Source organism: Hyla sarda, chromosome 2 (assembly GCF_029499605.1).
Source record: "Hyla sarda isolate aHylSar1 chromosome 2, aHylSar1.hap1, whole genome shotgun sequence".
NCBI lineage: Eukaryota > Metazoa > Chordata > Amphibia > Anura > Hylidae > Hyla > Hyla sarda.
Genome location: NC_079190.1, coordinates 36,138,882 through 36,153,753, shown reverse-complemented (window position 1 = coordinate 36,153,753; position 14,872 = coordinate 36,138,882). Strand labels below are relative to the sequence as shown.

The window sequence follows — 14,872 nt, the reverse complement described above, 5'->3', positions numbered from 1 at the left end:
AGGGATTCCTCAACGGCAGGCAGAACCGCAGGAGTAGGAATGGGGAGAGAGGGCAGAGGGCGGGACCTGGCACGGGGCAGTGTGACACCAGGAGGAGGAGGGCCATGAGGGGACACAGAAGCTTGCCTGATGGAACTGGGAGGGGGGGAAGGGCATTTCCTGTGGCAGGCAGAGTCCTTAATGACCTTAGGGGGACCAGATACAGGAGGAACCGGTTTTAGACAGTTCTTGGAACAAGAGGACCCCCAACTCTTGATCTCCCCAGTGGACCAATCCAGGGTTGGGGAATGAAGTTGAAGCCAGGGAAGTCCAAGGAGAATTTCCGAGGTGCAATTGGGGAGGACCAAAAGTTCAATCCTCTCGTGGTGAGATCCGATGCTCATAAGAAGGGGCTCCGTGCGGAAACGTATGGTACAGTCCAACCTGGCTCCGTTGACCGCGGAGATGCGGAGTGGCTTGACAAGACGGGTCACCGGAATATGGAATTTATTCACAAAGGACTCCCGAATAAAATTTCCAGAAGCTCCAGAGTCCAGACAGGCCACGGCTGAGAGGGGAGAGCTGGCTGAAGTGGAAATCCGAACAGGTACCGTGAGACGTGGAGAAGCCGACTTGGCATCAAGAGACGCCACACCCACGAGAGCTGAGTGTGAGCGTGCGTTTCCCAGACGTGGAGGACGGATTGGGCAATCCACCAGAAAATGTTCAGTACTGGCACAGTACAAACAAAGATTCTCTTCCTTACGGCGATTCCTCTCTTCCAGGGTCAGGCGAGACCGATCCACTTGCATGGCCTCCTCGGCGGGAGGCCTAGGCGCAGATTGCAGTGGAGACTGTGGGAGAGGTGGCCAGAGATCTAAGTCTTTTTCCTGGCGGAGCTCTTGATGCCTCTCAGAAAAACGCATGTCAATGCGAGTGGCTAGATGAATGAGTTCATGCAGGCTAGCAGGAGTCTCTCGTGCGGCCAGAACATCTTTAATGTTGCTGGATAGGCCTTTTTTAAAGGTCGCGCAGAGAGCCTCATTATTCCAGGAAAGTTCAGAAGCAAGAGTACGGAATTGTATGGCGTACTCGCCAACGGAGGAATTACCCTGGACCAGGTTCAGCAGGGCAGTCTCAGCAGAAGAGGCTCGGGCAGGTTCCTCAAAGACACTTCGGATTTCCGAGAAGAAGGAGTGTACAGAGGCAGTGACGGGGTCATCACGGTCCCAGAGCGGTGTGGCCCATGACAGGGCTTTTCCAGACAGAAGGCTGACTACGAAAGCCACCTTAGACCTTTCAGTAGGAAACTGATCCGACATCATCTCCAGATGCAGGGAACATTGGGAAAGAAAGCCACGGCAAAACTTAGAGTCCCCATTAAATTTGTCCGGCAAAGACAGGCGGAGGCTAGGAGTGGCCACTCGCTGCGGAAGAGGTGCAGGAGCTGGCGGAGGAGATGGTTGCTGCTGCTGTAGCTGAGACTGAATCTGCTGTAGCTGCGACTGGAGTTGCTGAGTCATGGTGGTCAAGTACGACAGCTGGTGATCTTGTTGGGCAATCTGTCGGGCTTGCTGGGCGACCAGTGTGGGGAGGTCGGCGACAACAGGCAGAGGAACTTCAGCGGGATCCATGGCCGGATCTACTGTCACGATGCCGGCTGGCAGGTAGTGGATCCTCTGTGCCAGAGAGGGATAGCGAGGACCGTGCTAGTGGACCGGTTCTAAGACACTACTGGTTTTCACCAGAGCCCGCCGCAAAGCGGGATGGTCTTGCTGCGGCGGTAGTGACCAGGTCGTATCCACTAGCAACGGCTCACCTCTCTGGCTGCTGAAGATACTGAAGATAGGCGAGGTACAAGGGAGTAGGCAGAAGCAAAGTCGGACGTAGCAGAAGGTCGGGGGCAGGCGGCAAGGTTCGTAGTCAGGGGAGATAGCAAAGTTCTGGTACACAGGGTATAAACACACAAAAACGCTTTCACTAGGCTCTAGGGCAACAAGATCCGGCAAGGGAGTGCAAGGGAGGAGACCAGATATAAGGAGGGAACAGGTGGGAACCAATTAAGCTAATTGGGCCAGGCACCAATCATTGGTGCACTGGCCCTTTAAGTCTCAGGGAGCTGGCGCGCGCGCGCCCTAGAGAGCGGAGCCGCGCGCGCCAGCACATGACCGCAGGAGACGGGAACGGGTAAGTGACCTGGGATGCGATTCGCGAGCGGGCGCGTCCCGCTGTGCGAATCGCATCCCCAACGGCCATGAGAGAGCAGCGCTCCCGGTCAGCGGGACTGACCGGGGAGCTGCAGGGAAAGAGACGCCGTGAGCGCTCCGGGGAGGAGCGGGGACCCGGAGCGCTAGGCGTAACATCTATCTATCTATCTCATATCTATCTCATCTGTTTTCCTATCTATTCAAATTTTGCAGGTTGCAGAGCTGGGCTGTTTACCAGCAGTACCCACACAGTTACTTTTTTCCCCTTACTACTCTGGCCAATCACAGCACAGCACATAATCCTCATGGATACCTGTGACGGAAAGCAAAAATGCAATGTGTACCCGGCCTAATACCACCTATACAGGTATGATAAGATTTGGCTCATCTTGGCTGGACTTGCCCGTATAAATAGGTAATCATAACCTTAGCAATTATATAAATGTATATGGATAACGCCAGTTATTAATCTGATTGGATCATGTGACGTACCTGATCGTGTGAACAACAATCCAGGACTCTTTAGAAACACATATTCACAGGCTACATCACATGATCCTTCCTACCTTCAGCCCTTTGGGGCAGCTTTTTAGTTAACTTTACCCAGATAGGATAATTCCATGTTGCATTAAAGGAGTTCTCCAACTGAAATCTTCTATCCCCCGCTGTGCCCGGGCTGTAAAACTATACATAATAAACTTTCACTTACCTGCCCACGATCCCCCGTTGTTCCGATATCGTCGTCCCATTCTCCCGTCCCTGTCAGCTTCCTCTTCCTGCGGGTCGGTGGCTTCACTCTGTGCTCAGCCTATCAGCGGCCGCGACGGGACATTGCTGCGGCCGCTGATAGGCTGAGAGCAGAGTGAAGTCACCGACCCGCAGGAAGAGACCGGGACCGGAGAACGGGACGACGATATCGGAACAACGGGGGATCGTAGGCAGGTAAGTGAAAGTTTATTATGTATAGTTTTACAGCCCTGGCACAGCGGGGGATAAAAGATTTAGCTTAGAGAACTCCTTTAAATAGTATACTGATAGAATATGAATATTGTATATTTAAATCTAATAATTTAACCAAACATAAAATATTAACAATCTGCTGTGGCCGGTCTGGTTCATATACATGGGCCAAGATATATTTTGCTGCTTGGATATGTTTCTATTAAATTCCATCCAATTATAGGAAATACAATATGTCTCAGTTTTGCTAAATAAATATCTTGTCCCTTATAAGAGAAATGTAAGTAATGGAGTGACCTAGTACCTGGGGGGGCAGGGGGAGCCCATTCTTCAGCCAACGATATATGGGCCGAGGCTTTCCAGATGCCTTACACTCCCAGCGGAGTTGGTCTCCACTATCTAGCTGTGTGTCATTAATCTTCTCAATCCATTGCGGCTGAGCTACAGAAAAGAAAATACAGATATAGAAATAACCGAAAAAAAACACATTTTACTTTCCATAGAAATGATTGAACTGGAATGTTTAAACAGGTGACAACCAATAAGAAAAAGGCTCAAAGTCACATTGCAGGAAATGTTTCACAAGGACACTTGTAGTATAAGTGATGGGCATCGCCGGTAGTGTTGCTCACGAATAGTCGAAATTCGAATTTTAATTGCGAATATCGCATATTTGCGAATTCGCGAATATTGCGAATGTAGCACTATAGATTTGCAATTACGAATATTCACTTTTTTTTTTTTTTCTTTGTTCACAATGATGTCTAGTGGTACGCCCCCCGCACCTGAGAGCTCTGGCTCTCGCTCCCCGCACCTCCAGCTATTGACTTGCCGTCTGCTGTATGGACACTTGGAATAAAGCATCGTTTGGCAAATACTTCTCAGTGGGTGAGCGCAGCTTTTTTCAAGTCTTCTGCTTTTCATGTTTTACCCATCACAGTGATCACTGCATCCCTCTCTGCTCTTCGCATATGCGCATATTCGTGAATATTGAGCCCTCCCTTCTTTAATGGAATAGGGAACTAAAGGGCTAGAGCAGTGGTCTCCAACCTGCGGACCTCCAGATGTTGCAAAACTACAACTCCAGCATGCCCGGACAGCCGTTGGCTGTCCGGGCATGCTGGGAGTTGTAGTTTTGTAACATCTGGAGGTCCGCAGGTTGAAGACCACTGCTATATACTACTATATAGTCCAACATGCTGGGAGTTGTGGTTTTGCAACATCTGGAGGTCCGCAGGTTGGAGACCACTGCACTAGCCCATTAGTCCCCTATACCAGTAAAGAAGGGAGGGCTCAATATTTGCAAATATGCACATATATATGTGTGCATATGCGCAAAAACAACCCGAATGTAACGAATATGGAAATTTATTTAGCCGTCCATATATTTGCGAAATATCGCAAATTCGAATATGGCCTATGCCGCTCATCACTAATTACCGGCATTCTTATATAAATAATTTTGGGGTTTGCTATGCACATGTGAAACACTTGTATAGCTATATGTTAGAAGGGAAGAAAGATAGATAGAATAAATATGTATATATACACAGAAATACATATCCAGATAGAAATAGATGAGATACATTTATCAATTGATAGATAGATAGATAAATAGATAAAAGTAGAATGGACCGCAGCACACAAAAATCTTCAGTGCAAAAGCTTGTGTTTTATTCCACCCTCAGCAAGATAAATACATAAAGTGCAATGTTTCGGTAGTCTCACACCCCTATCTTCAGGCATAGTGCAGAGAACAAACAATGGCTCTTAAATAGCCCCAGTGACATCACTCAATCATTACATCATCACATAAATAATTTGCAAAAATAAATAAAGTTATAAACAATAGGGATGAGCGGCATAGGCCATATTCGAATTTGCGATATTTTGTGTATATATGGACAAACATTCTTCATATATTCGTGAAATTCGCATATTCGTTATACAGTGGTCCCTCAGCATACGATGGTAATTCGTTCCAAACGACCCATCGTTTGTCGAATTCATCGTATGTTGAGGGATTCGTGCAATGTAAAAAGTGCATTTAATACTCACCTGTCCCCGCTGCTCCGGACCGCATCCTCACCGCTCCCGATGCTGTCCCAGGGGCTCCCGATGCTGTCCCGCTGCTCCGGTGTCTTCTTCAGGATCCTCCGGCTTCTTCTGCATCTTCTCCAGTGTCCGGGCCTCGCTTTCTGGTGACGTTATTACGTTGCTGCGCCGGCACGGCGTGCGTAGCGACTTAATAACGACGCCGGAAAACGAGGCCCGGACCCCGAGAAGATGGCGGAGGATCGCGAAGTGGACCCGGAGTAGCAGGGATAGGTGAGCGAACCTGCCAGGATGCTTAAACTGCTATCCGACAGCAGCTTAAGCATTTTGCGCTGTCAGATAGCAGTTAATGCGATGGCCCCGACATATAAAAGCATCGTATGTCGATGCTGACATCGACATGCGATGGCCTCTGAGAGGCCATCGTATGTCGATTTGATCATAGGCCGGGGCCATCGCATGTCGGGTGGTTACTGTATTCGCTTTTTTTTTTGCGCATATGCGAAAATTAATGCGCATATTCGCGAATATTGAGCCCTACCTTCTTTAATGGTATAGTGCACTATGACTAGTGCATTAACTCTGTAATTTTTTGCCCATTGAAACCAATAGGCCCATTGTGGTCTATGGGGGTCTCACAGCATGTAAAACAGTAAGATAATCAGGACTGTCTCAGCAGCACAGTGGATGGGAGACCACCACTGGTTTGACTCTTACAGTGCTGTGGTTTAACTTTACTTTCCTGGAAAAGTTTCTGAGTTGCCCATAGCAACCAATCAGATTGCATTTTTTAAAAGGCCTCTGAAAAATGAAGGAAGCCATCTGGTTGCTATGGGCAACTCAGAAACTTTTCCAGGAAAAGCTGCTGAGTTGCTCATAGCAACCTATCAAATCACTTCTTTCATTTTGCAGAGGCCTTGTGAAAAATGAAAGAAGGACTGTGCTGCTGAGACAGTCCTGCTTAACTTACTGTATTACATGCTGTGAGATCCCCATAGACCACAATGGGCCTATTGGTTTCAATGGGCAAAAAATCACAGAATTAATGCACTAGTTATAGTTCCCTATACCATTAAAGAAGGGAGTTCTCGACATACGATGGTTTTTTATGTTGGGGCCAGCACATTAAGTGCTATCTGGCAGCGCCAAATGCTTAAGCTGCTGCCGGATAGCAGCTTAATGTTACCCGTGTGGTGCGGTAAGTATTACTTACCCCTCCACAATGCTCCGGGGTCCAGCGCTGGTCTTCCGGTGTCTTCTCGGCCCTCTCCGATGACGTCAATACCCTGCTGCGCACGCCATCCAATGACGTCGCTACGCAGGCCCAGTAAGGCCTTGCGGAAGACAGAACAGGACCGGAGAAGACAGAAGAGGATCGGAGAAGACAGTGGAGGACCGGAATAGACCAGGAGAGCCCAGCGGAGGCCTGGGATCACCATCGGGAGCGGCGGGGACACCATCTCGAGCGGCGGGGACAGGTGAGTACAGCTTCCTATACTTTACATTGCATGAATCCCTCAACATACGATGGATTCGACAAACGATGGCTCGTTTGGAACAAATTACCATCGTATGTTGAGGGACCACTGTATTACTATATCTTGCTGTTGTATATACAGTCATGGCTGTGTTGGCATCCCTTCTATTTTTCTAGAAAATGAAGTATTTCTCACAGAAAAGGATTGCAGTAACACATGTTTTGCTATAAACATGTTTATTCCCTTTGTGTGTATTGGAACTAAACCAAAAAAGGAGGAAAAAAAGCTAATTGGACATAATGTCACCAAACTCCAAAAATGGTCTGGACAAAATTATTGGCACCCTTAACTTAATATATGGTTGCACACCCTTTGGAAAAAATTACTGAAATCAGTTACTTCCTATAACCATCAATAAGCTTCTTACACCTCTCAGCCGGAATGTTGGACCACTCTTCCTTTGCAAACTGCTCCAGGTCTCTCTTATTCCCAACAGAAATTGTAAGATTTCTCCACAGGTGTTCAATGGGATTTAGATCTGGACTTATTGCTGACACTTCAGAACTCTCCAGCGCTTTGTTGCCATCCATTTCTGGGGGCTTTTTGATGTATGTTTGGGGTCATTGTCCTGCAGGAAGACCCAAGATCTCAGATGCAAACCCAGCTTTGTGACACAGGGCTGTACAGTGCGACCCAAAATCCATTGGTAATCCTCAGATTTCATGATGCCTTGTACACATTCAAGGCACCCAGTGCCAGAGGCAGCAAAACAACCCCAAAACAACATTGAACCTCCACCATATTTCACTGTAGGTACTGTGTTCTTTTCTTTGTAGGCCTCATTCCTTTTTTCGGTAAACAGTAGAATGATGTGCTTTACCAAAAATCTCTATCTTGGTCTCATCTGTCCACAAGACGTTTTCCCAGAAGGATTTTGGCTTACTCAGGATCATTTTGGCAAAATGTAGTCTTGTTTTTTTATGTCTCTGTGTCAGCAGTGGGGTCCTCCTGGGTCTCCTGCCATAGCATTTCATTTCATTTAAATGTCGACTGATAGTTCACGCTGACATTGATGCTCCCTACGCCTGCAGGACAGCTTATCCACCATCCGGACTATCCTGCGTTGACACCTTTCATCATATTTTGTCTTCTGTCCACATCCAGGGAGATTAGCAACAGTACCATGGGTTACAAACTTCTTGATAATGTTGTGCACTGTGGACAAAAGCAAATTGAGATCTCTGGAGATGGACTTGTAACCTTGAGATTTTGATATTTTTTCCCACAATGGTTCTCAAGTCCTCAGACAGTTGTCTTCTTCTCTTTCAGTTGTCCATGCTTAGTGTGGCACACACAGACACACAATGCAAAGACTAAGTGAACTTCTCTCTTTTTTTATCTGCTTTCAGGGGATTTTTATATTGCCCACACCTGTTACTTGCCCCAGGTGAGTTTAAAGGAGAATCACATGCTTGAAACAGTCTTATTTATCCACAATTTTGAAAGGGTTCCAATAATTTTGTCCAGCCCATTTTTGGAGTTTGGTGACATTATGTCCAATTTGCTTTTTTTCCTCCCTTTTTTTGTTTAGTTCCAATACAAATGGAATAAACATGTGTATAGCAAAACATGTGTTACTGCAATCCTTTTCTGTGAGAAATAATTAATTTTCTAGAAACATTTCAGGGATGCCAACATTTACGGCCATGACTGTATACCCATAAAAGTGTCCTCTAAAGTGCTAGTGTAATTAGGATACAGGTCTGAAAAAATATTAGGGGCGGAACACTCACCATTCAGCTGTACAGTATAGTTATGTCTGATAGTCACAGGTCTGTGTCACAGGTCACCACACGCAAAGTGTTTCGACACAGGCAAGTCTAACCTTTTCTTGCGAATACTATATCTGTGTTGATTCAAACGTGTTTTTTGATTATTAATTAGAAACCATCATTAGAGACCACTAATGATCTAAAAACATGTTTGAATCAACAGAGATATAGTATTCGCAAGAAAAGGTTAGACTTACCTGTGTCAAAACACTTTGCTGAAAGTAACCAATTGGAACGTGACCTGAAGGTGATGATAGTAGATCATAGTCCCCCACTGAAGAGGGGAGAGGATAGGGTCTCGGTTCTTAAGAAATGTGAACTAAACTGGATTTTTAAGTTGGGCTCCTGAAGATTTTTGTGTGCTGCAGTCCATTCTACTTTTGTTGAAGTTTGGGGTCCCTAACCAAGTCTACTATGACTGCGTTCATCTTAGTACTATTTTGGAACTCTAGATAGATAGATAGATAGATAGATGATAGATAGATATAAGATAGATAGATACAAACAAGAGGTAACAGCAGCACACTGCTAGCTCTAAGCTTTATGTAAAATGTGACATGTTTTACCATGCAATACTGCTATGGTGTAAAATAGAGGTTCTTATCTTACCATTTTGCCAAATAGCGTGTACCATCCCACCACATTAATGTGACCTTATTTGGGACAGACCCTACTCTATGAATATGCCTCTCCTAGGCTAGCACTGAGTGGAATGGGTGGAGTGCACAAACAAAATGGAGGCAGCCACACCCCCCCACATGTGTAACATAAAAACCAATAATTGGTCAGCACTTCCTAATACACACCTGCCTCCATTTTGTTTGAGCACTCCACCCATTCCACTAGGTGAGGGATGTGCTAGATCTTACATACCCAGATATTGAGGCTCAGTGCTAGCCTAGGAGAGACATATTCACAGTGTAGGGTCCATCCCAAATAATGTCACCTTATTGTGGTGTGATGGTGCACACAATTTGGCCCAATGGTATGCTAAGAACCTCTATTTTTCACCATAGCAGTATTGCAAGGTAAAACAAGTCACATTTCACATATAGCTCAGTGCTAGCAGTGTAGTGCTGTTATCCTCTGGTTTGGATAGATAGATCTCATATCTATCTATCTATCTATCCATCCATCCATCCATCTCATTTCTATCTATCTCATATCTATCTATCTATCTATTTATCTATCTATTTATATCATATCTATTTATCTATCTATCTCATATCTATCTATCTATCTATCTCATATCTATCTCATATCTATCTATATCATATCTATTTATCTATCTATCTCATATCTATCTATCTATCTATCTATCTCATATCTATCTAATATCTATCTATCTCATATCTATCTATCTCATATCTATCTAATATCTATCTATCTATCTATCTGATATCTATCTATCTATCTCATATCTATCTGATATCTATTTATCTATCTACCTATCTCATTTCAATCTATCTATCTATCTCATATCTATCTATTTATGTCATATCTATCTATCTCATATCTATCTATCTAACTATCTCTAGTACTTCTTTCATCACATGCAATCCATATTGGTGACATAAGAGAATAATACAATGAAATATAGTGTAAGTAGTGCACACGAGTAGAGAAATATGTGGAAAGATGTTGGGATTTATTATTGAGGAGACCATGGCACAGTGTCCTTCACTCACCTACGTGACCCCCCGGTTATTTGCAGTCCATCACCAGCTCCAGATGCGCTGCCATGCATTTATCATACCGAGCAATAAAGGAGTCACTTTCTACATCCCTGGCCAAGCCTGGCTCTTGTTTTATGTTCAGTCTTACACCATCTACAAGGAGCTTTATTCCACAGAGCGCTGTTCTTCATTTAAAGGTCTTGTGAAGAAGGATACATTTGGGATTTTGGTATATTCTTTGGTATTTAACTGTATGGTTAGTTAGGAAAATCCCACTTCTAAATCTAATGAACTGTCTCTATGTTCTTTTAGGAGGTCTTGTTTCCAAGCTATGGCATATCTGAGTCTGATGGAATGATATGTCCTGGGGTGGGGTGGGGGCTGCCCTATGGAGGAGAAGTCTAACTCAAAAGAAGTGATAGAGGAAAAGGATGAAAAGATTGGACTATGTTGGAAATCCTTTGTAAATACTCTGTTAGGGGTGGGGGTGGGGGCTTCATCTAGTAGACATCTCTTTATTTGGAAGACCCAGCATGTACAGGCAATACACAAGCCACTTAGTTCAGTAAGAGTTGTGCAATGACTCATTTCTCCTGTGGGGGTGCTGCAGGGAAATTCAAAATTTTACTCCCAGGTTTTTACAGATCACAGATGATCAGTTTCTCATTAGGGGACCCTTTTAAGAGAATCCTTTAAAGGGAACCTTCTATCTTGATTTACACCTTCAGCCTGCCCCAGGGGTCAAGTCCTGGGGAAAAAAAGTGTGGGAACTCACTCAAGATTTTGGTCCTGCTAATGGGAATGGTGTTCCTGCTGTGGATGAAGTGCAGGAACTCAGTTCCCATACGTTCCTGCAGGACTTGAGCCCTGGCCTGCCCCCTGTACCTTATGCACCATGGAAATTTGTCCATGTGGCCTGGTGGTATGTCAACGTGTCCTAGTCAATGCCCCAATGCCCTGATGACTCTTGGTTCAGGCAGCATGAAAGTTATGACTGGTTCCCTTTAACCTCTTAAGGACATAAGGCGTACCTTTATGCCCTACGCCCTGTCCCTGTCCCTGCCCCGCATCACACCGGCTCGGTCCCGTCTGCTAGTCATAGCCGGGACCCTGGGCTAATAGCGCGCGGCACCGATCGTTGTGCCGCGCGCTATTAACCCTTCAGACGCGGCGATCAAAGTTGACCGTCGCATGTGAAAGTAAACGCTTCCCGGCAGTTCAGTCGGGCTGATCGGGACATCGCGATAAAATATATCATTAATTAAATCGCACGGTCAATGGCGTATGCGCAAAAAAATTCCAAAATCCAAAATAGCGTATTTTTGGTCACTTTTTATATCATGAAAAAATGAATAAAACGCTATCAAAAAGTCCAATCAATACAAATATGGTACCGATAAAAACTTCAGAACACGGCGCAAAAAATGACACTCATACCGGCCCGTACGCGGAAAAATAAAAAAGTTATAGGGGTTAGAATATGAGAATTTTTAACATATAAATTTTCCTGCATGTAGTTATGATTTTTTTCCGAATAACGTAAATATCAAACCTATATAAGTAGGGTATCATTTTAACCGCGTGTACCTACAGAATAAAGAGATGGTGTAATTTTCACGGAAAAATGCACTGCATAGAAACGGAAGCCCCCAAAAGTTACAAAATTACATTGTTTCTTCAATTTTGTCACACAATGAATTTTTTTTCCGTTTCGCTTTGGATTTTTTGGGTAAAATGACTAATGTCACTGCAAAGTAGAATTGGTGGCGCAAAAAATAAGCCATCATATGGTGTTTTATGTGCAAAATTGAAAGCGTTATGATTTTTAGAAGGTGATGAGGAAAAAATGAAAATGCAAAAACGGAAAAACACTGCGTCCTTAAGGGGTTAAAGAGAATCTGTCAGCTTCATTTATGCTTACAGACTACCCCCAGTACCCCAATATTTTTCAATCATCACTTTCATGACCAAGAGTCATCTTGGACTAGTAGATCTTTCCCTATTCCGGATGAAGAAGGAATCTATCAATCAAGGCTGATGGGGCGGGGAGAAGCCGCCAAGGACTGTCCCGATGGCTAATGGTTTAGGAAGGATGAAAGTGATGACAGGTTCTCTTTAAAAGAAACCTGGCATTGCTTTCATGCTGCTTAAAGGGGAATTCCGGCTTTAGACATCTTATCCCCTATCCAAAGAATAGGGGATAAGATGTATGATTGCCGCGGTCCTGCCGCTGGGGACCGCTGCGATCTCGGTGCAGATTGTTCCATTTTCATGTGCCCTAATGTTCTAATTTCATTGCCGTAACACGTTATGTGGAAAACATCATCGGAATTCGCCACCACTGAACTTCACTATGTAGTCACAGTCATTGGAAAGCGCGGAAACAATTCCTTTTTACTTATTATTCCCTTGGATACGAGCGGCACAACATACAGCGCAGCCGATAAAATATTGTTTTCATGGCTTTTCTGTGATGAATGTCAAAACAGCGCAGCATTGTTTTATCTCCCGCTACAGATTTCCTTACAGGCAGTCACCGAGCAATAATGCGCTTACACGTGTTGAAGGCCACAGCTTTTGTATCACGATTTTATAAAGGTGAATAGAAGAATCACAAGTACAATCAAGATCAAGATGGAGATCAAGGCTTTCTACAAAGCACTGGTATTTATCCAGAAAAACACTGGATTTCCCTGAATTTAATAATAGTCTATTTAACCCCTTAAGGGCGCAGCAAAGCTTTTTTCCTCCTCGCTTTTTTACACCTATAACTTTTTATAAAATCCTAAGTCATTATTTGTGGGGTAAAATTTTAAAAAATAACCAAAAATGTTAGCAAATTGTGGGGTTTTTGTTTATACACAGTTTAGTTTACACTAAAAAATATGTTTTCTTTATTCTATAGGTCAATATATTAACAGTGATATCCAATTTATAGAGGTATTTAATTGTATTACTTTAAAAAAAGTTAACTCTTTATAAGAAAATGAGTAAGCTTAAACTATATATACTATAACTTTTTATTTTTCCATATTCGGGGATGCATAAGGGCTAATTTTTTGTGCCATGAGCTATATTTTTTATTGATACCATTTTTGCTTAGATCGGACCTTTTATAAAAAAATTTCTAACATAGGAAGTGACCAAAAAAAATCTACAATTCCGACATTTATTTTTGTTTTACGTTTTCATCATTTACCACTGCAGTTTTATTATATTTTATTATATTTTACTATTTCAGACTTTTCCACATGCAGCGATAACACATATGTTTTGTTAAAAATTTTTAGTATTTGCAAAAAATTGGGAAAGGAGGAGGTGAATAAATATTTTGGGGAAGTTTTGGGCTAATTTATTGATATATATATATATATATATATATATATATATAAAATGTCTTATTTTATATGAACTTTTTAAGTCCCCATAGGAGACTATGATAAACAATCCTCTGATTGCAAGTCCTGTTTATTGCTTTGCCCTGATCAGCACTGTTGGCGCTTGACTTGTACAATCTGCCTATTCAGTGGAACGGAGGTAAGCTATTTTATTGGGTCCACCGCACAGCTCTTTGAAGGTTTCCATCAGAGCCCCAAACTCACAGGCACATGTAATTTCACACCCCCTCCCATAGACTTGCATTGAGGGGCGAGGCGTGAGGTCACACGGGGGCGGAGTCGTGACATCACAAACTTCCGTTTCCGTGGTCGGGACCAAGACCCTCCAGCGCTTCCGGAGCAGAAACAGGTGGGTTCCGCATGCTATATTGCGGGAGTCCCCAGCGGCGGGACCCCCAGAATCAGACATCTTATCCCCTATCCTTTGGATAGGGGATAAGATGTCTAGGGGTGGAGTACCCCTTTAAGGATTAGAAAAACAGAGCTTATTTCTTACACAAACAGCACAACACCTGTCCTCAGGTTATGTGTGGTATTGCAGCTTAGTTCCACTGAAGTGAATAAAGCCAAGCTGTAATACCACACACAACCTGAGGACAGGAGTGGGGCTGTTTTTGAAAGAAATGATAGATGAAATATGTTTTTCTATTCCTGGATAACCCCTAAACATTTATCATTACCTTCTCAAGGACAACTGACTTTTTACAGTATGTTACATATTGCTATGAAATGTTATTTTCCAGTTCATCCATAAGCTAACAGCACAGTCAGAAACACTTACTGTATACTTGTAATTGACCTCGGAAGGCATTTTTTCCCCTGGAGTTCTCCGCTTTACATTCATACGTTCCTGCGTCTTCCAGCTGGACATTAGGAATCTCCAGAACGGCTTGTGATTTCCTTAGCCGTGCTTTACTGGGAATAAACCCACTGACCTTCCTCCACGAGATGGTGGGAACAGGGCTGAAAAAAACACACAAAGAGACCAATGAAGGAAAGTGTTTGTGTTCTGTCGCCTCTGCTAATGTAAGCATTTTACGGCTAAAATAAGTAGCAATAAAGCGCAATGGCGATTTAAGGCCGTTGTACCACTTGATGTATTGCCGGTTCCCATAGGAAAAACCTCAGATGGTAATAAGAGTTTAAGGCTTTTAGTGTTACTTTATCATAGTCTTCAGATAATGAATATTGTATAGGTAACTGATAATTTAATGGCCCAATTCCTCTCGTAGTCACATCTAACTAATGACCGCGGTACGCGCCTGAAATGGAAAACTTGTTGGCTCA

At 43.8% G+C, this 14,872-nt stretch overlaps 1 protein-coding gene across 4 annotated transcripts in view; it reads right to left on the bottom strand.

The window, feature by feature from the left end:
- Window positions 1-14,872, bottom strand: part of CNTN5 (contactin 5) — a 1,441,523-nt gene that overhangs the window by 361,929 nt on the left and 1,064,722 nt on the right. For all 4 annotated transcript variants that reach the window (XM_056561527.1, XM_056561528.1, XM_056561529.1 and 1 more), the window contains 2 exons: window positions 14,367-14,548; window positions 3,451-3,587 (listed from right to left, as the gene is read on the bottom strand). In XM_056561527.1, the coding sequence (XP_056417502.1) occupies window positions 3,451-3,587; window positions 14,367-14,548 (319 nt within the window). The remainder of the gene's footprint in view (window positions 1-3,450; window positions 3,588-14,366; window positions 14,549-14,872) is intronic.